Source organism: Lissotriton helveticus, chromosome 7 (genome assembly GCF_964261635.1).
Source record: "Lissotriton helveticus chromosome 7, aLisHel1.1, whole genome shotgun sequence".
Lineage (NCBI taxonomy): Eukaryota > Metazoa > Chordata > Amphibia > Caudata > Salamandridae > Lissotriton > Lissotriton helveticus.
This window is the reverse complement of record NC_136068.1, coordinates 686,317,517-686,341,784: the sequence shown is the minus strand read 5'-3', so window position 1 is coordinate 686,341,784 and position 24,268 is coordinate 686,317,517. Positions and strand designations below refer to the sequence as shown.

At 44.0% G+C, this 24,268-nt stretch overlaps 1 protein-coding gene across 4 annotated transcripts in view; it reads right to left on the bottom strand.

The window, feature by feature from the left end:
- Positions 1–24,268, bottom strand: part of SH3PXD2B (SH3 and PX domains 2B) — a 305,249-nt gene that overhangs the window by 10,058 nt on the left and 270,923 nt on the right. For all 4 annotated transcript variants that reach the window (XR_013598659.1, XM_078653005.1, XM_078653007.1 and 1 more), the window contains 3 exons: positions 21,350–21,576; positions 16,180–16,229; positions 9,177–9,302 (listed from right to left, as the gene is read on the bottom strand). Coding sequence is in view for 3 of the 4 variants with exons in the window: in XM_078653005.1 (XP_078509131.1) it covers positions 9,177–9,302; positions 16,180–16,229; positions 21,350–21,576 (403 nt within the window). In the remaining variant the exon portion in view is untranslated. The remainder of the gene's footprint in view (positions 1–9,176; positions 9,303–16,179; positions 16,230–21,349; positions 21,577–24,268) is intronic.

The window sequence follows — 24,268 nt, the reverse complement described above, 5'->3', positions numbered from 1 at the left end:
GCGCAGTGTTGACAGGCTCGGGTGGAGAGTCCTCTCCTGCTACTGCACCAGAAGATCCTCCCAAATGGGCAGCCTGATCGGAGGACTGATGGCCGTGCTCAACAGCTCAGGATATCAGTCTCTCCATGTCCAGTCCGGAGCGACAAGGATTACTTGGGCGTGTCGTTCCTGATCTTCTTGAGCACTCTGGGCTACAGTGGTGTGGGCAGAAAGGTGTACAAGAGGCCAGACCTCCACAGAGCTCTGAGCGAGAGCCACCTTGGAGACTCCAGCGCACAGAACTGCAGATATTGTGTGTTTTCGTCGGTGGTGAAGAGATCTAACCAAGGCTCACCCTACTACTGAAAGAGACATTGCACCACCTCCAGATAGAGACACCATTCGTGATCCCTAGGCATCTGTGCCTGAGTTCTTCCGCTCTGGCATGCAGAGAGCCTGCCAGATGTTGAACTACCAGTGAAATGTCCTGCCATTCCAGCAATGCCCAGAGACGCAGGGCCTCTTGACAAAGGGTACATGACTCCACACTGTCCTGTTTATTACAGTACCACATGGAGGTGGTGTTGTCTGTGAACACCTGCACTAACCTTCCCTTGATGGAGGGTAGAAAGGCTTTTAATGCCAGTCGGATTGCCTGGAACTCCAACAGGCTGATGTGAAGTCCATATTTCGCCAGAGAGCGCTGATCACCACCTCTCTCGGGTGGCTGCCCTATCCCAGGAGTGGCACAGCTGTCAGATTGGGTCAGAAAGGGAGAAGGGTCTGCCACTGACCTCATTTTAGTTAGTTAACCACCACTGAAGATCTTGTGCAGTTCCCTCTGAGATCTGGACCATGTTGAAAAGTTTCTTCTGATGCTGAGCCCACTGAAACTTTAGGTCCCACTGCAGAGTCTGCATATGAAAGCGGGCATTTGCCCACCATTAGGATGCAGGCGGCCATGAGGCCCAGCAGCCTCAGAGGCAGTAGCACCAAAAACCAGGATAGAGGCTGAAACATCAGTATCATAGCCTGATTAATCTGGATTCGCTGTTCGGAGGATAGGCCCTAAACTGCCCCATGTTCACAACAGCTCCGATGAATGGGAGCATCTGAGAGGGAGTCAGGCGTGACTTTGACACATTGGTAGTTAACTCCAGTGAATGCAGGAGGTCCACTGTAGTCTGGAGGTGGGAGACGACAGCCTGGGGCGAGTCCACCTTCAACAGCCAGTCTTCGAGATAGAGGAATCTTCAGTGTATGGAGGGGTAAATGGTTCCAATCCCTTACTGACCGTATTTAATTGAGCAGGGTATACTGAGCATACTTGTGCATGACAGGGGGAGACCCCTATCTCCCTGGAAGCAAGAGAATTCTGGAAAGAGGTCTGGACAAGTAAAGATTGTCGTTTACACAGAAAAAATTCCAGTACACAGTATGCACGGTGGCGATGTTTATGTATTCCGACTCGTTCTCAGTTTCAGAGTCAGTTCGAGAAAAACAGCCAACACGTGTTTTGCCCCCTTTACATGGCCATCCGGCCTGGGGCTTCCTCAGGGCGTGGTAACAATTTTTTCAGGACTGGAAGGTCCTGATTAGTCCAAGCGTAGGGTTAGGTCTCTAGTATAACGTGCTACAGTCCTCGTGTCGGTGAGTCATATCAGTCGGCAGCAGCTGTGTGGCTAAAAGCCCCTTACGTGCCCACGAAAGGCAGACTGAGGGTGACAAAGGGCCATGGAAAGCCCTAGCTGTCTTCAAAGCGCTCCAGCACCGAATAAGCCTCATCTCCGAAGAGATGGGAGCTATCAAAGGGCATGTCTATGAGTGATGTTTGGACATCTCCAGAAAAGCCAGTAGTCCTCAACCAGGAGTGGTGCTGCAGGGCAGTTGACGAAACTGCTCCGCTTAGTGAGTCAGTGGTGTCCAGTCCACATCTATTGGTGAACTTAGCTGTATCAGTTCTTTCTGCAACAGCCTGGGAGAACACAGCCTGGGCCTCCTCCGGCAGCACCTGCGCAACCGTATCCCACAGAGCATGGGAATAGCAGCCCAAAAGGCATGCAGTGTTCACTGATCGCAATGCCAGGCTGGTGGAAGACAGCATGTGCTTGCCTAAGTTGCCCAGCCACTTGGATTCCCGATCCAGCAGTGCATTTGGGAATGCACCAGGATTTATGTGGGAAGTGGAGACTTGGACCACCAAGCTCTCTGGGGTAGTGTGTTCTGTGAGGAATTTGGGGTCCCCTTGAGTGGGGCAGCGGCAGCAGGCAATTATCGGGTTCACAGGAGCCCCTTTGTTGGGCTTGGATGAAGTCCCAAGCAGTACATTGATAAGTGCTTTGTTGAATGGCAGAAGCGGTTTTGAAGGGGGCACTACCAGTTGAAGCACTTCTGTCAAGACATTAGTCTTGACTGCCACCATGGGCAAGCTAAGGCCCAGGTCTTGAGCCACCCTCCGCACCACCACTATGAATGAAGCTACCTCCTCCGCAGCAGAATTGGTAGGAGAGAATAGGCCAGCTCCCAGAAACTCTGGGAGGCGTGGATCTAGCTCAGGCACTGGATTAACTGCAGAGCCAGGTCTCGAGTGACACTCCCTCGTCTAATTGGCCAACGGGCGAGATGAAGTCGAAGCACACTTTGAAGACTTCTTTTTTTGGTGGGACTTACCCGAATTGCCCGACGACTTAGAGTGTGACAAGCTTCCCGGTGTCCACGACCACTCCCAGGACCTTCGTCTCTAACAGGATCTGGATTTTAGCAGGGTCGCACGTCGAGCCACCAGGAGCTTCAAGTATCGCTCCCTCGAGGCCTTCAGATGCATGGCATGGTAATCGGAGGAGACCTTTGGGTCATGGTCGTTCTCGAGGCACCACAGGCATATAAGGTGTGGGTCTATCACGGACATTGAGCGCTGACAGGCACCGCAGGGCTTGCAGTTGGCCTATTTACATGACATACCTGCTACACCAGTAGGAAAAACCCTCAAAACACTTTGGCAAAACGTCGGAAAAAGTTAGTCAAAAATTGGCTATGGGCAACTCTTCCCAGATCTGCACTGACTAGCACGGAAAGAAAATAACTGATGTCAGCGGATTGGGGTGGAGCCTACATAGGCACCACACATGTCACTTCCAGCGCGGGCGACAAGACCATGCGAAGCCGAATGATGCCACCTATCACAACGCAGGGGGACTGCTTAAGAAACATTTCCAGATCCAGTCTAACACTGGAGGATAATTCTAAGGTGAGAAATCTATGGCTATGAGTCTCTGTCAGATAGCATGAATACCTTCTTATACAAATAACAGATATTGTGACTAGTTTGCTAACTTAGGAACCTGGAGACATGGGTTGTAATCTCGGTTCTGGTACCTGACTAAATTAGTATGGGATTCTGAGCAAATCAATTCATTTTCACAGATTTGCAATTGTAAATTGCGCTACATAAATACTACTTTTGTGCATCAAGTACTGTCCTAAATAGAAGTCTAAACCCCACCTGCCCATCATCTGTGTTTTTGCAATTGGAACTCAACTGAACCGCATGAAGAATGATGTTCGAGGTATAGTGCCTCACTGTAATGCTTCTGGTACAATACAAAGGATCTTTTACAAAATCAACCATAGCTCTTTGGAGCTGAAATCAAGTTGCGCTGAATAACATAGATAAAAGTAGAAATAAAAATGATCTGAGATAACCTAGGCTTTTCTAGTGCAGTTATGTTTATTGTGTCACATTAATTGGTGTAGTGTCATCTTACTCGCCAACCTCAGATTCTCCTTGAACAAGGTTTTCACTACACAGGTCATTTAATTAGGAGAGCTGGTAAATTTCTGTCTTACTTCGCCCATTTCTCTGGAATTAGTCAAAGGGATTTGGAGCACCCTGCTGACACGTCACAGCTGAATTACCTCATGCATCATGGTCGATGTGGTTCAGTGTTACTCGCTTCACACACAGTTCTCACAGTTTGTTGGCCAGTGCCAGTACCAGTATTCTTTTCAAGTGTATCCCCAGACACGTGTTTTTAGATTCCTCTTTCATCAGTGGGGAAAATGTTCATAGGTCGCTGGACGTGCTGCCGCAGTTTCCTCAGGGTTAGTGCCACTCTCAGCACGCAGGTGCTCACAGAGCTCGTCAGCTCACGGCCCACGGGAGCCATCTTAAAGAGGTAATTCAGCTGTGACGTGTCAGCAGGGTGCTCCAAATCCCTTTGACCATTTCTCTGGAATTACATTGACAGACACTACCAAGTCATATTCAATTTAAGTCTTGCTACTTAGTATATATATATGGCAGATTACCTAAACTCTAAATCGTATGTGCCACCTTGAAAATTTCAGTGGACATATGTAAACTGTGCAGAGCTCAGATACTTTTGGTGGAGGTCCCATTACCAAGCAGATAATAGCCGAGTAAACAGGCCGTTTCTTCTTCCCCCATTATCTTCCATCATGGATTTACTTTATGGGTGATTTAAGACTGGTCATGCCACTGATTCGGTTCAGGAAAGATGTTCATTAAGAAAAGTTAAGAGAAATCTGAATTTAGTTTTGATGCACTATGTCTTTGGTAGTACTCATTGCTTTTTGAATAGTCTGTAGCAAGGTTAAGTGAATAGGGTTTAACTGTAGGACAGTTTCTGATTTAAATTCTGAGAATTATGTGGCCCATAGTTTTTAACTCATTTTATTGTAAGCTATTATGAATTTAGGCAATAACGACCTATGCATTGCATTTTGATCTCGTTTTACTGTACGGGTCCTAAAATAAACAAATGCATACAAGTTGAGTTGATAACAAAATCTGTATAAAATGTGCTAAGTAGTTCATTTGACTCTTTACCTTCCCATTAGTAAAGATCTGTGCACTGGCTGAGACTTACGTATGATAACATGGCTGTTCACTTTCTGATGGTAGGTTTCCTGAAAGTCTCGCAAGACTTAAATGGTTTCTTACATGCAGTAATTTTACAGCTTGAAACTTTTCTGGATTCACATGCTGTGCATTATTCTGCCATCTAGTGGTTGGGTCCGGAATTCTTCTTTGTATTAGCAGTCCTTATCTTATCTAATATTTTTTCGTTGCCATAGACTGTCACACCATTTGGTGCCTAATCGGGCCTCTCCTGACATCATGTACACTCCCCAGAAGCTTCCACGTGTGGTCGCCATCTTTAGATTTAAAAAAACCCAATATGTATAGGTTCTTTGTTCACTTCTGTTCTTTCATCTTCTGGGGAAGTGGGTGAGTCGCATGTGACTACAGAAAATTTTTGAAGCTGCAAAACTACTCCAGCATTGATTTTGCAGCGGTTTTTGATCCTTGTGGAGGCTGGGTTGGCGAAGATAAGTTTGAGTTTGTAAATAAATGTTTTAGTACTTTATGTCCCACTTGCGCTTCCTTGTGCATTCATATTTCTATGCAATAGTGTTTTATGAATGTGTACACTGATGACCAAGCAGCTGCCATGCAAATCGTCTACAATGCATATTTGCCAGAAAGGCTATTGTTGCTCCGTTCTTATGTGGAGAGTGTGCTATAGGATTGATTTGTAGTTGTATGCCAGCTGATGCGTAACACGTTTGGATTGTTTGTGTAATCCACCTTGCAAAGGCATGTTTTGTAACTAACGTGCATGCCTTTTGAAACTGTCTTAAAATACTACCTGTTGAGACATTGCTATTTGCTATACATTGGCAGTCTTTACTGTGAACAATTTTAGAGAGGGCTTGTGAAGTGGTTCAAAGGGTTTCCTCACTAGTTGCATTAGTACGAAATTCAAGTTCTGCATTGTTGCTGGCACTCTTCGTAAGGAGCTATTCGTTTTGCTCCCTCCAGGAATATTTAGAGGGGATTTGAAGTAACGCCTTTCTTTGTGGCCTCTTGTGTATGCCTCTGCTGAGCCAAAATGTACCTTCAATGACGTATATGTCAGTCTGCTGTGTTGTAGATGTGTGAGGTGTCGTAGCACCCTAGCGTCCTTTGTATGGTCTTATAAGAAGCCAAATTTGTGACACCATCTTGAGTAGCTTTCTCATTTAGCTGTGTAGCATTTCCTTTTTGCTGATCTTCTTGCTTCTCTGACGATTCCCATTGTCTTCTCTGGAAGACCTAGATGTCAAACTATGTCCTCCGGAGCCAAGCTGCTAAACTCCGGGATCATGGCTCTGGGTGTGGAACACCCTTGCATGGAGTTTGGATCTTTTAACCCGGACGTTCCTGCATATTGTTCTGAGCTATCTCTATCAGGTCTGAGATCCAGGTTTTTCTCGTCCAATGTGGGGCAATAAGTATTAGTTTAATTTATGACTATTTGCATTTGTTGATTACTAAGGATAACAGTGGGAGCATGGGGAAACGCATAAGCAAATCTACCTGATCAGTCTATTGACAGAGCATTCCCCACAGAGTGGTGGTGTGGGTTCCTGGATGAAAACGATTGGCATATTGTGTTCTCTGGTGTTGTGAACAGGTCTATGCCTGGTGTCCCTCATTGCCTGAATATCTATTTGAGTACTGTTTGATTCAGTTCCCAATCATGTGAGGTGGTTGCCTGTCTGCTCAGTTTGTCTGCCTCTATATTATCTTTCCCTGGTAGATGCATCGTTGCTATATTTATTTGTCTCTGGATGGTCCACCACCAGATCTCTTGTGCTAGTTTTGTAAGCATAAAGGATTTTGTACCTCCCTGCCTGTGAGATAGAATATTGTTGTTGCATTGTCTGGATTAGTACGGATTTTCCTCACAGCTGTTTCTGAAAGGCTTAAGGCTAGGAACACTGTTTTTAGCTCCAGTACATTTATTTGTTGTACAGCTTCCTGTACTTTCCATATTACTCTGATTTTGAGTCTCCCCATATGAGCTCCCCAACCCATATGTGAGGTGTCCATGATAATGGTTACTGTGGCCGTTGGAGAAATGAACAGTCTTCCAGTTGCTATATTCGCTCTGTTCCACCCACCATCTCCTATTGTACTCTTTGCATGGCAACCACTACATCTTCCCAACTCCCAGTGGCTTGTGACCATTGAGTTTGTACCCCTTCCTGAATTGGTCTCATATGCTGCTCTGCATATGGTATGGGGGGTATGCAGGAGGCCATTTTCCCCCAGCATTTTTTCCACAATCCTCACAATCAAAGACTGACTTTGTGGCACTGGTGAGTTTTTTGGCAGTAATGATAGTATCTTTTTCTCGCAAGGTACGCTTTCTCCTCTGTTGAGCTGATTCTTGAGACCAGGAACAGCTTCTCTTCTGGGTTGGGAGATGATTTTTCTCCACAGCCCCAGATTGTGGAGTGTTAATATTACTATGTTTATGTGGTTGTTGCACTTGGATAGGGAGTTTGCTTTCACCAGCCAGTCATCTAAGGATATATATATGTATCCCATACCTTCTTAGAAGCGCTGCCACTGCTTCCAGGCATTTTGTAAACCCTCTGGATGCTGATTTTATTCTGAAAGCCAGCACTTTGAATAGATAGTGAGTTCCGTCCTCCAAAAATCTTGAGTATTTTATGTGTCTGCGATTCATTGGGATGTGTAGATATGCGCCCTTTAGATGTATTGTAAATTTGAATTTTTGTGTTTTTATTAAATTGTTTCAGAAATGAAGGTCTAGTATAGGATGTAGAGATCCGTCTTGCTTTGGTATTACGAAATATGCTGAGTAGTTTCCCTAGTTGATCTTGTCTTTGGGCACTCTTTCTATTGCCTTCTTTTGTAGCAGTACTTTTATTTCTTAAAGTAATCGTGTTTTTCCTCTTTTGTGTGGACCACTTTCTAGGATTCTTTTACTAGTGGCTGCTTTATCAGTTCTATGCAATATCCAAAACGTATGATGTTGAGTACCCATTTGTCTTAAGTCAACTTCTTTCACTCCTGGAAGAAGTTGTTAATCCCCCTCCCCCCCAGGTGTTGTGTGAGAGAGGGGATGATGTTGTATTAAGTCACATGCTGGTTGGCACAGTCGCCCCTCTTTGTGGTTGTGATTATCCTCGTTATCATCCACAAAAGGGTTAACACAGGGGCGTTTGGTGCTGCCATTGTTACAATGGAGTTTGCTTTTGGATGTTCAGTTTCCCTTGGAGTAGGCAGTGCCTCAATATTAATCAGCCCTTTTTCACTGCCATAATGGAGATAGTGGCTTGTCCACTGCTGTGATTTTTTTTTCACACCATGTCACAGTCATCCAGCTACATGTAAAGTAGGAGGTGGATAACAGCATAAATCAATTGAGGAGTACTGATTCCCAAGGACTTTCTGAAACATCTATTCCCTTTACTTATTTACTCCTTAGCTCAAAGCCTCAACATGACAAACATAATCTATTATTTATTTAACAACCTCCCCTACTTTTGCACCCCTAAAGGAGGTGAGCTTGTCTGGTTCATGATTACTTCTAACGCCAATGGACAGATTTTCTTTAATGCTCATGCTTAATGCTGTGCACTAAAACAGGAACCCTGGTACCCTGGATTGTAATAGATTGTCCATTGTCGTTCGTTTCCATATTCTGAGTATTGATGACCTGTATAAAGAGTACTTTGGACACTGCTGGATTATCCTCTGTTCATTAAGTTTCTATTGAATTTTGGGAACTGATAATCCATCTTAAACTTTTAAAATGCCCTGCTATTTCTCTCTGAATGGGGTATTGTGAACTTAATTTTGCACACCTACCTTTTATTTTATGCAGATATTTATGCTCAACATATTTTTGCTCTGTATACTGAAATCTTTTCTGCGTGAGTGCTTAATATGGTTATCCTAAGTTACCCAGTTACCATCTGACTTCTTTTAAAATAACCTTGATTTTGTTTTTATGCAAGTGCTTTACCTGGTTACCCCTCTATCGCTTCTCTTCCCAATTCTCCCCAATCCTGTGATATCACAAATCCGCCCACTTCCTATCCTCAAATGTATTCCCTTACATTTAATGCAAATGAGCAGCATTCATTTGCAGATATAACGTACATATGCAGTAGAGATATCTATGCCTTGCCTCAAAATGTCCACTCTCACACAAACACCTAACCCAATGTTGAAGGTGTGTGGTTTTAAAAAAATGCTACTCTGCATTACCCGAGAGTGTCAAACAGAGACTAGAACATTCATGGACATGTGATGGGAAAACCGAGAGGTGACTGCTTATTTGTCTGAGACCCTTCTCAATCATGGATGCACTTACTTCCACTTTGAGCCCGGCCTGGAAACTGATGCCATCAGGGATGGTGGTTTGGAAGTCAGCAATCGTGTAATATTCCTCTTCAACCTGAGGTGGCGTGGGTGGCTTTGGAAGGTTCAAGCCCCGGGGCTAGAGAAAGAGAATTGGGTGGAGAGAAACAAGTGGCATTAATATATGGTTATAACATACGCTACATTTTTGAGGTTTTTAAAGGGGTAACCAGTATAGAGAAAAGCATTCTGTTACTTATTACACTGTAAGAATCGATTTGTTTCATGTAGAGCTGTAGATCCACATGCTATGCATATTCCTGCCATCTAGTTTTGGGACTGGACAACTGCAAATTGTTCATCTTCAAAGAAGTCTTTGGAGTCACAAGAAGAATGGGCACTGATTCTATTCTTAGATTGTTTTTCGCCCATAGGATGAAAGTAAGAATGGAGCAGTGAGCAGAAAAGAATATTGTCCATGCGTGTAGACGGAGAAAAAGTTATTAAGTGAAAGAAACCTGTTACAAACACTGGCTTCTGGGGTGGAGAGTGGACACAAGTTAATATATGGTCCTACATGCAACAAACAGATGCTTATAGGGTAAGTAACATAATCCCTTCTCAGCATGTGTGGCTGTAGAAACATATGCTCTGCTTTGACTATAAAGCACTACTGTACTAATTGGTGGCTAGCCAGTGGATGCTGCAGAGGTCTGAAATAGAGTCCTAAAGATAGTCTGACCAACTTTAGCTTGCAGTCAAGCAAGAACATACACACAATAGTGTTTATTGGAAGTGAATGGCATGGACCATGTGGCAGCTTTACATATATCTGCTATGGGAATGTTTCATAGGTGGAATGGGAAAATCACCTTGGGTCAGAATTTTGGATTGGTTCTAAGAACTGCGGTGTCCTGATGTACTTAGAAGAAAGGTTCCTGTAGGGCGAGGGCCTCTAGGTTCACTAATATGTCAGAGAGACGTTATGGCTACTAGACAAGCAACTTTTCAAGAGAAACTGCAAATGACATGAATTTAGTAGCTCCAAGGGGAGGGCTCCATAAGTATAGGGAGGACTGCATTAAGATTTCAGGCTGGAGTTGTGAGTGCCCTTAGTGGCCTGACAAGCTTAAGACCCTACACAAAATATTTAATTAGAGGAATTTTGAAACGGGAAGAGTGTTCCTTATTTTGCATATAAGCAGCAATGGTGACTAAATGTAGCCAGATTCACATGTACATTTACCACGACTTTTGTAAGTATAGGATGTAACAAAGAATGTCTTACACCGTTGGAGTAACAAGGTGTATGTGCTTTGGAGTACAGCTGTGCACAAAACGCTTCCTCGGAGCAGAGTAGCGGGTGCGAGTAGTGGGCCTACAGACTTACTTGAGTAAGTCCAAGCCCTCTTGGGGTAGGTTGAGGTAACCAAACTCTAGGACTTCAGGAGCCATCTCACCAGGTTGACCTGTCTGAGGTCTGCATATCTTACTTTGCAGTGGTTTTGTGTGAGTAGGTTCGGCCTGTTCGTGAACTTCTCATAGAGGGAATGGACATTTCTAGAAGGGCCAAGAATCATGGCTGTCCGGCCCAAGAAGGAGTCTCTAGGATGAGAGTGAGGAATGTTTGCTTGAACTTCCTGACATGGGGCCAGATGTAGGTAGGGTTTTACCGGTCGGTAACGGCCGAATTCGGCCGTTACCGACCGGTATTTGGCATTTGATATGTAGGGGCAGGTAAACAGGGAAAATCGGTAATTTTACCGATTCGGTAAATATACCGGTCGGTATATTTACCGAATCGGTAAAATTGATATGTAGGTGGGACTCTTCTGAGTCCCACAAGGCCTACAAAATCGGTATTTTACCATCAAATTGTATTTGATGTTAAAATACCGATTCAGGTGTGCATGCACATGTGTGCATGCACACCTGTGCCATATGACAGGCAGACCTGCCCTTAGGGCAGGTCTGCCTGCCATATGGCCCCCGAACCTTTTGTGGGGGTGCTAGAGGGTGTCAAAGTGACACCCCCTGCACCCTTGTCAAAATCGGTATTTACCGAATCGGTAAATACCGACCGGTAATGCCCATTCATTCCTATGGGCTTCAAAGCCCATAGGAATGAATGGAGCATTACCGGTCGGTATTTACCGAATCGGTAAATACCGATTCTTAACGATTCGGTAAATGGAACATCTGGATGTTCCTACATACCCCCACTTCTTATTTACCGATTCTTAATTACCGAATCGGTAAAATTCGGTAATTAACAATCGGTAAATAAGTTTTACCTACATCTGGCCCCAAGTTAGGAATCACTAGGAAAGGAGGAAAAGTGTATGAAAAGATCCCTGACCAATTCATCCACAGATCATTGCCCAAGGACTGGGGGGTGTGGGAACCTGTCGGCAAAGTTTGGGCATTTAACATTTTCTTATGTGGTGAAAAGGTCTATGTGTAGGGTGACCCATCTTTTGAAGTAGAAAGTAGGACTTGAGGGTGGAGTTCCCACCCATGAACATGTTGCGGAGTCCTGCTGAACATGTCAGCAGAGTCATGGTCAACTCCTGGAAGATACTCTGCCAGGAGTTAAATATGGAAATGCATGGCCCAGTGACAGAATTGCTGCGCTAGAGACAATCGCTGAGGAGAGTGAGTGTTTCCTTGCTTCTTTAGGTAGAGCATTACGGTCATATTGTACATATGCACGTGAGCTACCTTACCAGGAATATGTTGAAGTAAGGCTTTGAGAGCTAGATGAACGGCTTCCTGTTCCAAGTGGTTGATGTGGAGACCTCTTTGACAGGGTGGTCACAGACCCTGGACGGTCATGTTAGAGTGTGCTCCTCAGCCAACTAAAGATGTGACTGACGTGATGGTCACTTGCGGAACTGGGTCTGAAAATGGCCTGCCCTGCAACAGATTGCAGTGATGGATGCGGACCCTTCTCGACTCTGGATCGTCCAATGGACATTCAGGTCAGGTGTGACCACTGGCTTGAGAGGCCTTCCTGTAGCGGTTGCATATGTAGTTTGGCGTGGGACACCATGGCAATGTATTAAGCCACCACTCCCAGAAGATTCAAACAAATGACCTTGAAATGGCCCAAGTGGATGAAAAAGATGGAGAAACTCCTTGAATGCTTGCACTCTTTGGGGCTGGGCAAGGCTTTACCCACTACAGAGTTGAGTACTGATCATAAGAAGGGTTGAATTGGAGGAGGCGCCAAGTCAGACTTGGTGGCATTGACTGTGAACCACAAGCTGTGCAGCAGGGAGATAGCAGTCTAGGTGCTGGTTAAGCACTCTGGCTGCTTGAAGTCTTTAGCAGCCAATCATCGAGGATGGGGAAGATGAGAGTTCCTTTCCTTTTGAATTGAGCAGCTACCACCTGTAAACACTCCGTAAAGACCTTTGGGGCGGTGGTGACGCCAATGGGTAGTAGTTTGAACTGGTATTGTTGAGCACTTATCATGAAGAGGAGGTAGTGCTGATGAGCTGGATGGATTGGGTAGTGAAAGTGTGCATCCTTCAGTGTGGTCATGAAGTAGCCTAGTTGCAGAGGAGGGATGACTTCTTGTAAGGGGGCCCATGTGGAAATGGTCTGACAGGATGCACCTGTTGAGAGAACTGAGGCAGAGGATGGGTCTTCGGAGTCTGTCTTTCTCGGGAATGAGGAATTACAGAGTTTAGAAGCCTTTGCCCTGGTGTTGAAGGGGCTCTGGCTCTATGGCTCCTTTGACAAGGAGAGCCTGAACCTCCTCTTGCAGCAACGTGAGGTGTTCTGGGCTGAGGGTGTGATTGCAAAGTCGAATGTTTTTTGGAGAGGAGATGTGCTCAATGCAGAATTGGACCCACTGGAAGGAACCTTTGTAGTCTCCCCAGACATGTGTTGTGTGATCAGGGAGCATTGGGGTCGTGTGGGGGGGGGGGTGGGGGGGGGGGGGGGACAAAAGTCATTTTTTGTAATCCCCACTTGACTACTGTCTCCAAAAGGAGCCCATACCAGATAGTACCTGTAAGGTGGCCATCGCCTTTGCCATCTCTCTGTCTTTTTTTATTTTCTCAAGCATGTTGTCAACCTGCCCTCCAAAGAGATGTTTCCCATGGAATAGCAGGTTGATTGGGTATTCTTGCACTTCTGGTTTGAATCCAGACATTCTGAGCCAGAAGTGGCACCAGAGAATAATAGAGGTATTGAATCCCCTGACCGCAGTAATGCAGCATCTAAAGCACACCAATGGTCGCCTCAGAAATGCTTTACCAGCTCTATAAGCTCTTCAACCGTTTGCAATATTGATCTTGGAGGTGCTGTAAGAGCCCTTTAATATCCTCCCAATGGGCTCAATCATATCTAGAAGGGAGTCCTACTGAGTTTGCGCATGCGCCAACGTGTGGCTGCACCTACGGTTGCACTTTTCCCAGCAGCATATATTTGTTTGCTCTCCATATCAGGAGGCGGTATGTGCCCAGTGGCCTGGGCTGCTGCCCTCTTCCTAGAAGTAGTGACTACCAAGGAGTTCAAAGGGGCATGACCCTGATATAGGAGTGGGTCAGAGAGCACCAGTTTGTATTTTTTCATGATGCATGATATGGCTACGCAGGATGTAACTGGGTCCTTGGAAATGTCATGGGCGGACTTAATCATGCTCTTGAGCATGGGGAGGTACTAAATGCAATGATCAACCTTCGAGAAAGTTTTCACTAAAAAGTCATTCTCATCGGGGGTAGTGTACATCTCCACCTTATGGTAGGCGGCTGCGTGTTGTAAGACACTGTGGTACACCATGGTGTCATACAGTAATGAGGTCCTGACTGGGGACTGTCTGAGGTGCTACATCATAGCCCTTCAAATGGGTTTTCTGAAGCGCCAAGGTAGAGTGGGACAAATCCTTGGCAGGAGAGTAAGGGCTAGGACTGCCAGTATCGGAGTAAAACCCTAGAATCCCCTGATGGGAAGAGGGTGAACGGCGTAAAGGAGGAGATGGCAGTGGGCTGATGGTGGAGGTGGTGGAGAAAGAGAGGAGAATAGGAAGGAGGAATAGTTAGAGGGGGAACCTTGTCCTTAGGCTTCTTGGAAGGCAATATGAGCACCGAAGGGTCCGGTGGCGGGACTTCCTCAAGGGCAAGCATCAATTTTTTTTCATAGGTTAAGTCTTTTCAGGGGCCATGATCTTTCCAGTATGTGGGTAGATAATGATCCTCCTCTGGAGTTCATCCAGCTCCTGCTGTAGCCTCTCGAGACGAGGGCATTCCTCTATGTCTACAGCAGATGGTTTCCGTGCAGACAATGGTTTTGGCATGAACAGCAGCTGCTTCTGTGACAGTGACGATTTAAGCTTTGAGGCATGTGGAGGATTGAGACAACTAGGCGGCCCTTTTCTCTGCTCCAAAGACTTTGTTCGGTGTCCATCAGCACTCGGATGCGGCATGGCACCCACGGAAGGCAGCAGCTTCAGCACAGGGTTCGACACCTGTCCCCTGGAAGGGCAGTGCTTGGGTCCAGTGGGTGGCTGTTTTGGTGGGGCTGGGGCATTGTCAGTATTCACGGAAGGCATGTTCTTTAAGAGTGGACTGGAGCCGGGCAAGGTGGATGGAACATCTTCGGGCGCTTGTTCTTCAGGACTGGACTAAAGTGTCAGAAGATCTGCCAACCCTCCAAGTGCTTCTTCCTCCTCTCTGGTGCTGAGGGGGATCATCCAGTCCAGGATGTTCTGCATTTGAGGAGGTTTGTGCTATCATGCTGTGAGCCCACCATCAGTCTCGGCATTGGAGTACAGTCTTCTTGCTGCAGAATGCCAAGCAACAGTTGCAGTGTCTCTTATCATGCTCCAGCAAGAGTCAAAGATTGCAGACAGCGTGAAGACCTTGAAAGGCGTTTATTCTATTACCTCAGGTGCATTTTCATTCTCTGAAGGATGGGCCAAAACACGCAACACCCCGCAAGGCCTCTAGGACCGAGAGGCTCCAACAGCCAAAAACAACAGACTGGAGGTATGGAATTGGCTTGGCTAGCAGTGCAAGAAGTCTTCCCATAATGGGTTGGAAGAGAAAAAAACTCCAAAGGTACAAAGGGAATTAACGAACTCGTTGAAACCGGGAGTGCACTAAATCACATATGAACAGAGAAAAACAATATAACAATGGAGTAGGTGCCCATGTGCATGCAAGACCAGAGGAGAAGTCACCAAGACCTTGTGACTCTGAAGACTTCTTCGAAGAAAAACAGGTTGGCATCATCTGAGCCCAACATTGGATGGCAGGAGTATGCAGAGCATGTGCATCTACAGCTACACAACACATTTTATTTAGCTAGTACAGCAATGCTAACAATCCCCAACAAAAGGCATTTCTCAATGTTGGCTTGTTTGTTCGATAATGTTACTATGGTTTGATACCTATTGAGACATTATTCTCCGGATGCACCTCCCCCCCCTCCCCCATTACTGTAAAACCTCTTAACATAATAAAATAATAGTTTGCCTTTTCACAAAAGAACAGTGTGAACCAGCCGAAAAATGCACCAATGCTGGAGATGCAAGATTATGGGAACCCACCAATCAAAATTAGAGAAATGTGTAGCAAGCCATTGTAAAAAAAGGTCAGCTCATAATCAAAATCCATCCTTCTAATGTTTTCAGGTTCCACTTTAGTAGAGGAACTGGCCACACACAGGCACCCAATGTTTCAGATGCCCAGAGTAAAATTCTGACAGACTAGGCTGTGAAACCAAGAGACCTGGATTCTGATCCAGTGTTCCCAAAATGCATGTCACTACACGATTGCAGCACTCTGGCAGCTTTTTTTGAACACTCAAGTAGATAGAAGAGACACATCCACCTAAACAAATACGGTAAAAACACAACCACCTCTTCCATGGTTGCAGCACAGTATGATCTATAAAGGCTCAGTTTTAAGGTATGCCAAGACAGTGTGACAGCAAATCAGACAGTGTGAGAACAGTGAGAGAACCAATCAGAATCATGGTGAAAATGTATTAGAAATACCACTTACTATTGTAAGATCTCGTCGCGGGGGAGGCCTCTGTCTCATCTTGGGTGAATCTGTTGAAATCAAATAACAAATTTCACTTAGGTGAAGTGTAACAAGTTTCTCATTTAATTTCAAAGCCATGTATTACTTATACTTAGGCGTATCTCCGATAGTTGCCAAAGGCACCCACAGTACTATTCAAGGGAATTACCAAGAAATCTTTCAAACTATCTCCATGTTTTTTTTGATTCCTAGAAGAATAAGAATGGCATCTCTGAAAAGATCTATGGCTATTTCTTACCTCTGCTCCTATGTTTCTGTAAGGATTCTCTAATGGTTTACCAAAGCTTTCTTGGGCTTTTTAGAACTCTTGACTGCTAACAGCTCCATTGAAGACAAAGAAGAGGAGTCGGCGCTTACCTTCTGCTCCAATGCTTCAAAGCTTTCCTTTCTGTTTCTGCTGGTCTATTTTAAAAGATTCTACCCTCAGTGGGTGGCTAATAGCTTAACCCCTTGGACGCTCATGACGAGCTCAGCTCGTCATGGAAATGCCATTCATTTCAATGGAAATTACATGGCAATGATGGAATAGGCCTTAGCATCCTTAATAACCCTTCCACTAGGGCAGTGTCAGTTGTTAAAGGTACTCTCCCAAGTTGTAGGCCCTCAAAACCGTTATAGCCGGGCAGCGCACTCCAATGCAACATTGAAGCCTTGTCTTCAGTCCACCACTCCCCTAGGTCTTCCGTAAATACTCTTCAAAGCTTTCTCTAGGTAACTAGAGACTCCTTTAAGGATGCCACAAGATCTCTCCAAGTTTCTCTCCAAGGTTAGCCCTTAATGATCGTTAAGTTATCTCAAGCCTGCCCCAAGGGCATCTCTAAGAGCATTCAAGGTACACTTTAGGCTCCCCTGTGGCTTATAGAAGATTTTCAAATGTATTATTACTCAAGTCTTTCCTAAGTGTTTTAAATCCTTCTCAAACTTTCTCCAAATCATATTTTAACCTTTTATTATGAAGCGACCCCAATACATGATAGTAGCAATAAGCTGTACGTGGATTCAAAAATAAACATAAAAATAACTAATCAAAAAAGCTCTGAACAAAACAGCACTTTAACCATATGAAAACAGCAGAGTGGAATAACAGGGAAATGTACAATTGAAAAGCAAAATCATTTTCAGAGAAATGCACAAAGGTAACTTGAGCAGCATTAGGAAAGCAGCAGATAATAAAGTTCAAAGATATAATTTTCAAAGGTTTCTGAGATTTAATGGGATAAGGAAGAAAGTGGTCAATAAGGCATTCTACACCCTGCGCCCTCCAGCTGAAGTGGTGGTGCACACACATTTCAATGCCAAACATCTTTAGTTTGGTGAAGTCTTTGACACCTAGAAACTGGTTTGTTTTTTTCAGCCAAAAAGGCTGCCCAGAGACAAGAGCTTTGTAAGCGTTGTAGCAAACCTTATGCAATAATTCTAGAGGTGGTAAACCTGCATCAAATCAGAATAAAAAGATTAAAGTACGTGCTACCAAGGACATCAGGTTCAAGATCTCCCAGGTGCACCATATAAGTTGAAAAGCAAAATGGTGCAGGAATAATTACTTAGGGACCAAAGACCTGGAGTTTGACCCAGAGGGGCATATGTGAATGACATATGTACGTCCCAACACGAAGGAAAAGAAACAAAGTAAAATGGGGTTCTCCAACCCCAAGGAGGAATACACGATGTTAATGTTGGCCGTGATCAACTATGTTAAATGCTGCAGAGACAAATGCGTGCAAGGAGATAGGCATCTCAACCAGCCATGTGCTGTTATGAATCCACCATCTGATGACAGGCTACCTTTGCGACACACCAGAAAAAGAAACCAGTCAAAGAAGCGTGAAGTAGATCGTGCTTAGAAAGGAAAAGAGAAAGTTGTTTTGCCGAACCCCTCTCAGCTAAAGAAGGTAGGCCAGTGACAAGACAAAAGATGACCAGATCATCGAAGCAGAGGGAAGAGTTCTTTTGAAAATGAAAATCAGGTCCTCTTTTTTAATCTATTTATTTAGGAATTCCACATGGTGCCGCCTCTTTGCTCCACTGCTACGTCACTCACTAATTTAAAATGAAAAGGGTCACAAGACCAAGGTTCGGAGGCTGACTGTGTCGAGTCAAATTAGCAGAGGGCCAACTATCTGACATTTTTCAGCAAGTGCAGCAATTCAATGAAATGAACGTACACATTCTTCTGGCTTGAGAAGTTTCTTGAAACATAGGTCTTTTTTATGCATTCAGGATCAGTTTCAGGGAGTTCCAGAGTTTCAGCTCTTCTACTCCCACTTTTAGATGCGTAAATGAACGCTGCTTGATCAAGTGTGAGGTGGACAATCGGTTAGTCCTTGCATGCATGCAAATTGTGCCACAGGTATCCAGGGCATGTATTTAGGTAGGCCTCATATTTGACAGCTGTTCTTTTAAACTTGATTATTCACTCCAGAGAATGGGTTTCAAGGATAGTTAAATATTATCCTGTTTCTACAGGTTGAGGAGTAAGCTGGCAGTCTGATTCTGAAATCTCTGAAGTCTATAGTTTTTGGAGGTCTTGGTAATTCTCTTACCAACAGTTATATTTGCATTTACTCTGCAGAAATTTGGAAGTGCTCCAGGTACAGATGCACAACCTTTGCCATCTCTGCTAGTGGACAAGTAAAACATCTAGCTCTGGAGTAGGGATGTGTAGCTCAAATGTCATCTTGCAGGCTGCATTTATAAATGACCCACTTTCAGTCTGAACCACAGGGATTGGTGGTATTCCACCTCATGAGCTGTAGGAAAGATGGGAAGTGTTTGTGCTGCCTGCTGGTATTGCTCTGGGTAAATTGGAGATACTCATTGATGTTTTCCAAGGCAAATTTGAATAAATCTTCAGTGATCTCAAACTAGATTAGCGGTGATGGTGCAAGAGTTTAATTTCCATAGTCTTGCAACTCCTATGTGGCGCGTTGCTCCAGAACTTTGTTGGGGAAGGAGATTCTTGAGTTCTCCTTCTGCTAGCTTCAAGGAGGTGAAGAATGACTGCGGAGGGAGAGTAAGGTAGTATGGTGTAGTGATGTCTTGGGCTCCTCAGAAAAGTTTCTTCGATTTTCATGTTTTTCAGTTGCAGAACAGCAGCACATCTCCACAACATTGCTGAGTTGAGCACGTAGTTTTCTGAACTACTAGATTGGCCACTCCCTGTACAATATCCCAAAATTGCTTTGACTTGCTCAGAGCCTCGCAGTTGGGTTTGGCAAGGAATATATTTTGTTATTCCGGTGTCTGTATTGTGGCCCAACTGTAACTCTTTTTTATGGGTTTTCTACTGGTACATAGATGAGATGCTCTCTAATAAAGAACCTATTTGAACGTGTACATGGATTATTTCTCGTCATTTGAACCATCAAACCAATTATTCTTGACTTTATGAGCCTGCTTTGCTTTCCTCAATTTACTGGAGACCAACTTGTTCAATGCATGTTTTATGGTAAAAAATGTTAGCCTGTAGGATAAGCGGGCTGTTGCTGTATCTGCTGATTTGTATACTACATAAGATTCTGCCTCACTAACAGTGCTTAGGCTGGTATTGACACTGCTCTGAAGAGTGTGTTTAACAATATTTTTGATGCATAGATTGTAATGAGTGAAAGATACCAATGATTTTGGATATCACTAGGAACAGAATTTAGCATGCTATATGCACTGGGTCTCTGACAATTTCTTTTAACCTCAGCACGTCAATATTTAATACAAGGTCAGCTGTATGGGTATTGCCTGGTTCGTTGAACCATATGTTAAGGTGGACAATTACAATGTTTTTTTGCCTAAGTTCTGCAAGTACAATGAAAGACTACTATGAAGGTGTTTTTGGTCCAATCACGGCGGCCGGCAGGTTACTTCAAAAAACGAGAACACTCGTTAAAATAGCTAGGGCCAGATGTAGATCGCCCAATACCGGTCAGTAACGTCCGAAATTACCGGATTTCGGCCGTTACCGACCGGTATTGGTAATTTGTAATGTAGGAGGACAAAAAAATACCGATTCGGTTACTACCGAATCGGATGTTACCAATTCGGTATTTACCGATTCGTTATTTACCGAATCGGTAGATGATATGTAGCAAGCACACTTATGAGTGCTTATGCATTAAGGATTCGGTATTTACCACCAACTTTTAGTTGGTGGTAAATATCGAAAACCTTAAAAAAAGCAATGTTGTGCTTTTTTTCAACTGTGCCATATGGCAGACATACATGCCCTTAGGGCATGTATGTGTGCCACATGTGCACCCATGCACTCTACAGGGGTGCAACAGGGTGTCAATGTGCCACCCTGCCACCCTTGTAGGTCTACCCCCTATTACCGATTCAGTATTTACTGAATCGGTAATTCTCATTCATTCCTATGGGCCTCCAGGCCCATAGGAATGAATAGGGAATACGGAATCGGTAAATACCGAATTGGTATTTACTGAATTTGACCGATTCTGTAAAATTTACCGAATCATTAGCTACATATCATTTACCGATTCTAAAATACCGAATCGGTAAAATTCGGTATTTTAGAATCGGTAAATGATATTTACCTACATCTGGCCCCTAGTATATACAAATAGGATCATTTACAATTATTATCCCGTTGGGTCAAGCCCAACCAGCCAAAGCTGTATACAGTGTGCAAGAACAAGGTGGAGCGAGTAAAGGAAAATGCTGATACAATATCTCATTCGGATGAATTCAGGATCAAATGGAGGGGTGAGCTGGAACAAGAGACATTTCATTTCACTTTTGAATATAATGACACAAGGATTTGTTCAGATGGCAAGACAGCTAGGAACTCCACATCTTAGAGGATGACTATCAGAAGCCGTGCAGCAATTGGGTGCTTCACTTCTGAGTGAGTATTAATCAGACCTTCTTGGGAATGAGACAGAATGATGATAGGCAGCTGTTCTGAAACCACTGTCCGCTTTCTAATTTTTACAATGGGATATGATTATGTGCGAAAGAACTCCTCTCTAAACAGACATAAGATAGGATCTTTGTAGACTGGAATGGAGCTTTGTCAAAAGGATACAGGACTGTCAACAGTAAGAGATGGTAGTGGTGTTCAACGAGGAATGTTTAAATATCTTATTCTTAATAAACCAACTCCCTAATCACTTACTTCTTCTCACATCAGTGAAGGGTGCTGGGCGATTGTCAAGTCGGCCATCTCTAGACTGGTTCGGACCCTCCTTCTCTCTGTTGACTGCGCCCTGGGGCCTGGACACACCATCCAAGTCCAGGGAGCAGGAATGGGCGGACGGGCCTGATCCCAGCTTCTGCGGTTGAAGATCCCCACCACCCTTCTTCAGATAGGACGCAGGGGCCCAGCCCTCTTGCCCTTGGTACCTGTGTAAGAGAAATCCTCATGTGAGAAACAAATAGACGCTGTCAAAGCATCCCCCTAACTCCACCCATGTGACCGCCCCAACTTTTCGAAAGCTGCTGGTCTGCAGATAACAGCAACTTCCAAAACGATGTGGTCACCTTTAATACCAGCTTACCTTCATCTCATGCATGTCTCTGTACCTCACATGTATGTAATGGCTTCTTCATCACTAGCATTTACTGTTTACATGGACTGCATTCAAGTGTGTTCATTTTCTAGCACACCACTACCTTTCTTTTCTTGATACTGTGTCTATGCTCTACTTGCTCCAAGACTTAAAATTCTCCTTGCTGTTGTTCTTATCATCCTCTAAAAGCAGTTGGTTTCCTCTATGTACACTCTCTTTTGTAATGTCTTCCTTAACCTTAACAAGTCCACTTACTACTACACGAACCTCATGGATTCTAATCACCACGACACCGTGACCCATGTCCTAGGCATTTCACCAAAGGTTAATTGAATTGTTTTAAACCAAATGAAAGAAACTAAAACAGCAACAGCTACAATGTATTAGATTGTCAAATAATCACCTTTAAATAGAGAACTTGCTATCAGCTTTACTATTATTAGGTTCACCATCTTCATTGGATAAAGGACAGTGTTGACCCCGTGTGGAACCAAATTTGTGACTAGTAAGTTATACACAAATTCAAAAACTGCAAGTACCTCCCTAACTCAAGTGCAGGGTAGGAAATATGGGATAATTTCACAATGATTTTTTCGATTACAAATTAACCTATGATTTCAAAAACTTGTTTTTAGGGTTTCACACCTTCATTCATAGAAAAAGTACATATAGCGTTTTTTTCACTGTAGTCATTTTAAAGTTAAAAATGGGAACATTAGTGTTCCTGTGGGATTCCATTATGGGGTGGTCGTTAATAAAATGCTAACACTTTTGTTACATCTTTTGCAGGTAATCACAATCTCTCTCTTTCTTTATGTTACTTTATTTCAATGCATAAAAGTACAAACATAACTGGAATAAATATATTACATCCCTGAAAATTCACATCAAAGAACATTCATCATCATAAACGGGAATTATTTCATAATAATCACAGCAATAAACAATACATTAAAACATCTGAATGGATAAGCGTCTATGCCTAGCCACCGCCCAAAGGAAGGAGGCGAGAGCATAACACGCATAAGGGTCTCCCAGCTGTTGAAAAAAGTGCAGTGCAGGTCTACATTGGGCAAATGTTATTCAATCGAAATATACTCAAGATGTAACAATGCAGAGGGTTCTGTACAAAAGACAGATACAATTGTAATGCATCTTTTACAGGTGGAAGCAGACTATATACAATTATTGTACTTTTGGTTTCATTCTTTTTCCATCTGTCCTCACAGCTTTTACTGAAAAGATCTTTTTTTAATTTGGCATTTAAGAAACTGACACATGACATTGGGGTATCAAATAAAACGTATAGTTTCTTACCTGTCGCTGTAGTTTTGCAGCTCGAAGACTCTCTGGATTCACTAAGCCGTGCATTATTCAGCCATCTAGGGGTTGGCTCCTGAATTGTAGTCTTTTTTTTTTCGTGGCCCAGGTGGGCGTCGACATACCACCATTTGGTGTCCTTCGTGACATTGACACGCTTCCTCCGGAAGCTTCCACCTTTGGTCTCCATCTTTGGATTATTTTTTTCCCTTTTCTTCCCTCTCTTATCTTTTAAGTCTTTCTCCAATTGTAATCCCTTTCCTCCTGTCTCATCTTTCTGGCGGAGGAGGGTGGGTTCGCTAGTGGATCCAGAAAGTCTTCAAGCTGCAAAACTACACCGACAGGTAAGAAACTATACGTTTTGCAGCGTGAATCTTTCCGGATTCACTATGCTGTGCATAGACTTTGTAGCGGTTTGTCCTATTGTGGTGGCTGGGTGGAAGATGAGCTCTGGTTACTGAATATGTGTTGTAAGACTTTCTGTCCCACTTGCACTTCCTTGTTCACTTGGATATCTACGCAGTAGTGCTTAGTGAATGTGTGCACTGAAGACCATGTTGCAGCTTGGCAAATGTCTTGAATTGGTGTGTTAGCTAGAAACGCAATTGTTGCTTCTTTCTTCCTTGTTGAGTGAGCATGAGCTGCTCCTTGTAACATTTGTCCTGCCCGATTGTGACAGAGTTGTATGGTTTGTGCAATCCACCTTACAATGGTATTTTTGATAACTGGACGTCCCAAAAAACTGCTGGCAAAGGAAACAAAGAACTGCTTTGTCTTTCTGCACTCCTTTGTCCTTTCTATACAGTGCATTACAGCCCTCCTGGCGTCCAGTGAGTGTAGAGCCCTTTCTGTGCTTGTGGCTGGTTTTTGGAAAAAAACTAGGTATTTGAGTTGTTTGATTGATGTGCAACCATGACACCACCTTTGGCATGAGGTGTGGGTCCATTCTCATTACAATCTTATCATTGTGTATTTGCAAGTAGGGCTCTTGAAGTGTTAGCGCTTGCAATTCACTTACTCTTCGTAGTGATGTGATAGCCACTAAGAAGGCTGTCTTTAGAGTGAGCATGTGCAGTGTGGCCTTGTGAATAGGCTCAAATGGTGCCTTCATCAATTGAGTTAGCACTACATTGAGGTTCCATGCTGGTGCTGGCATTCTGTTTGGGGTGCGATTCGCTTTGCCCCTTCTAGAAATCTTTTTACTA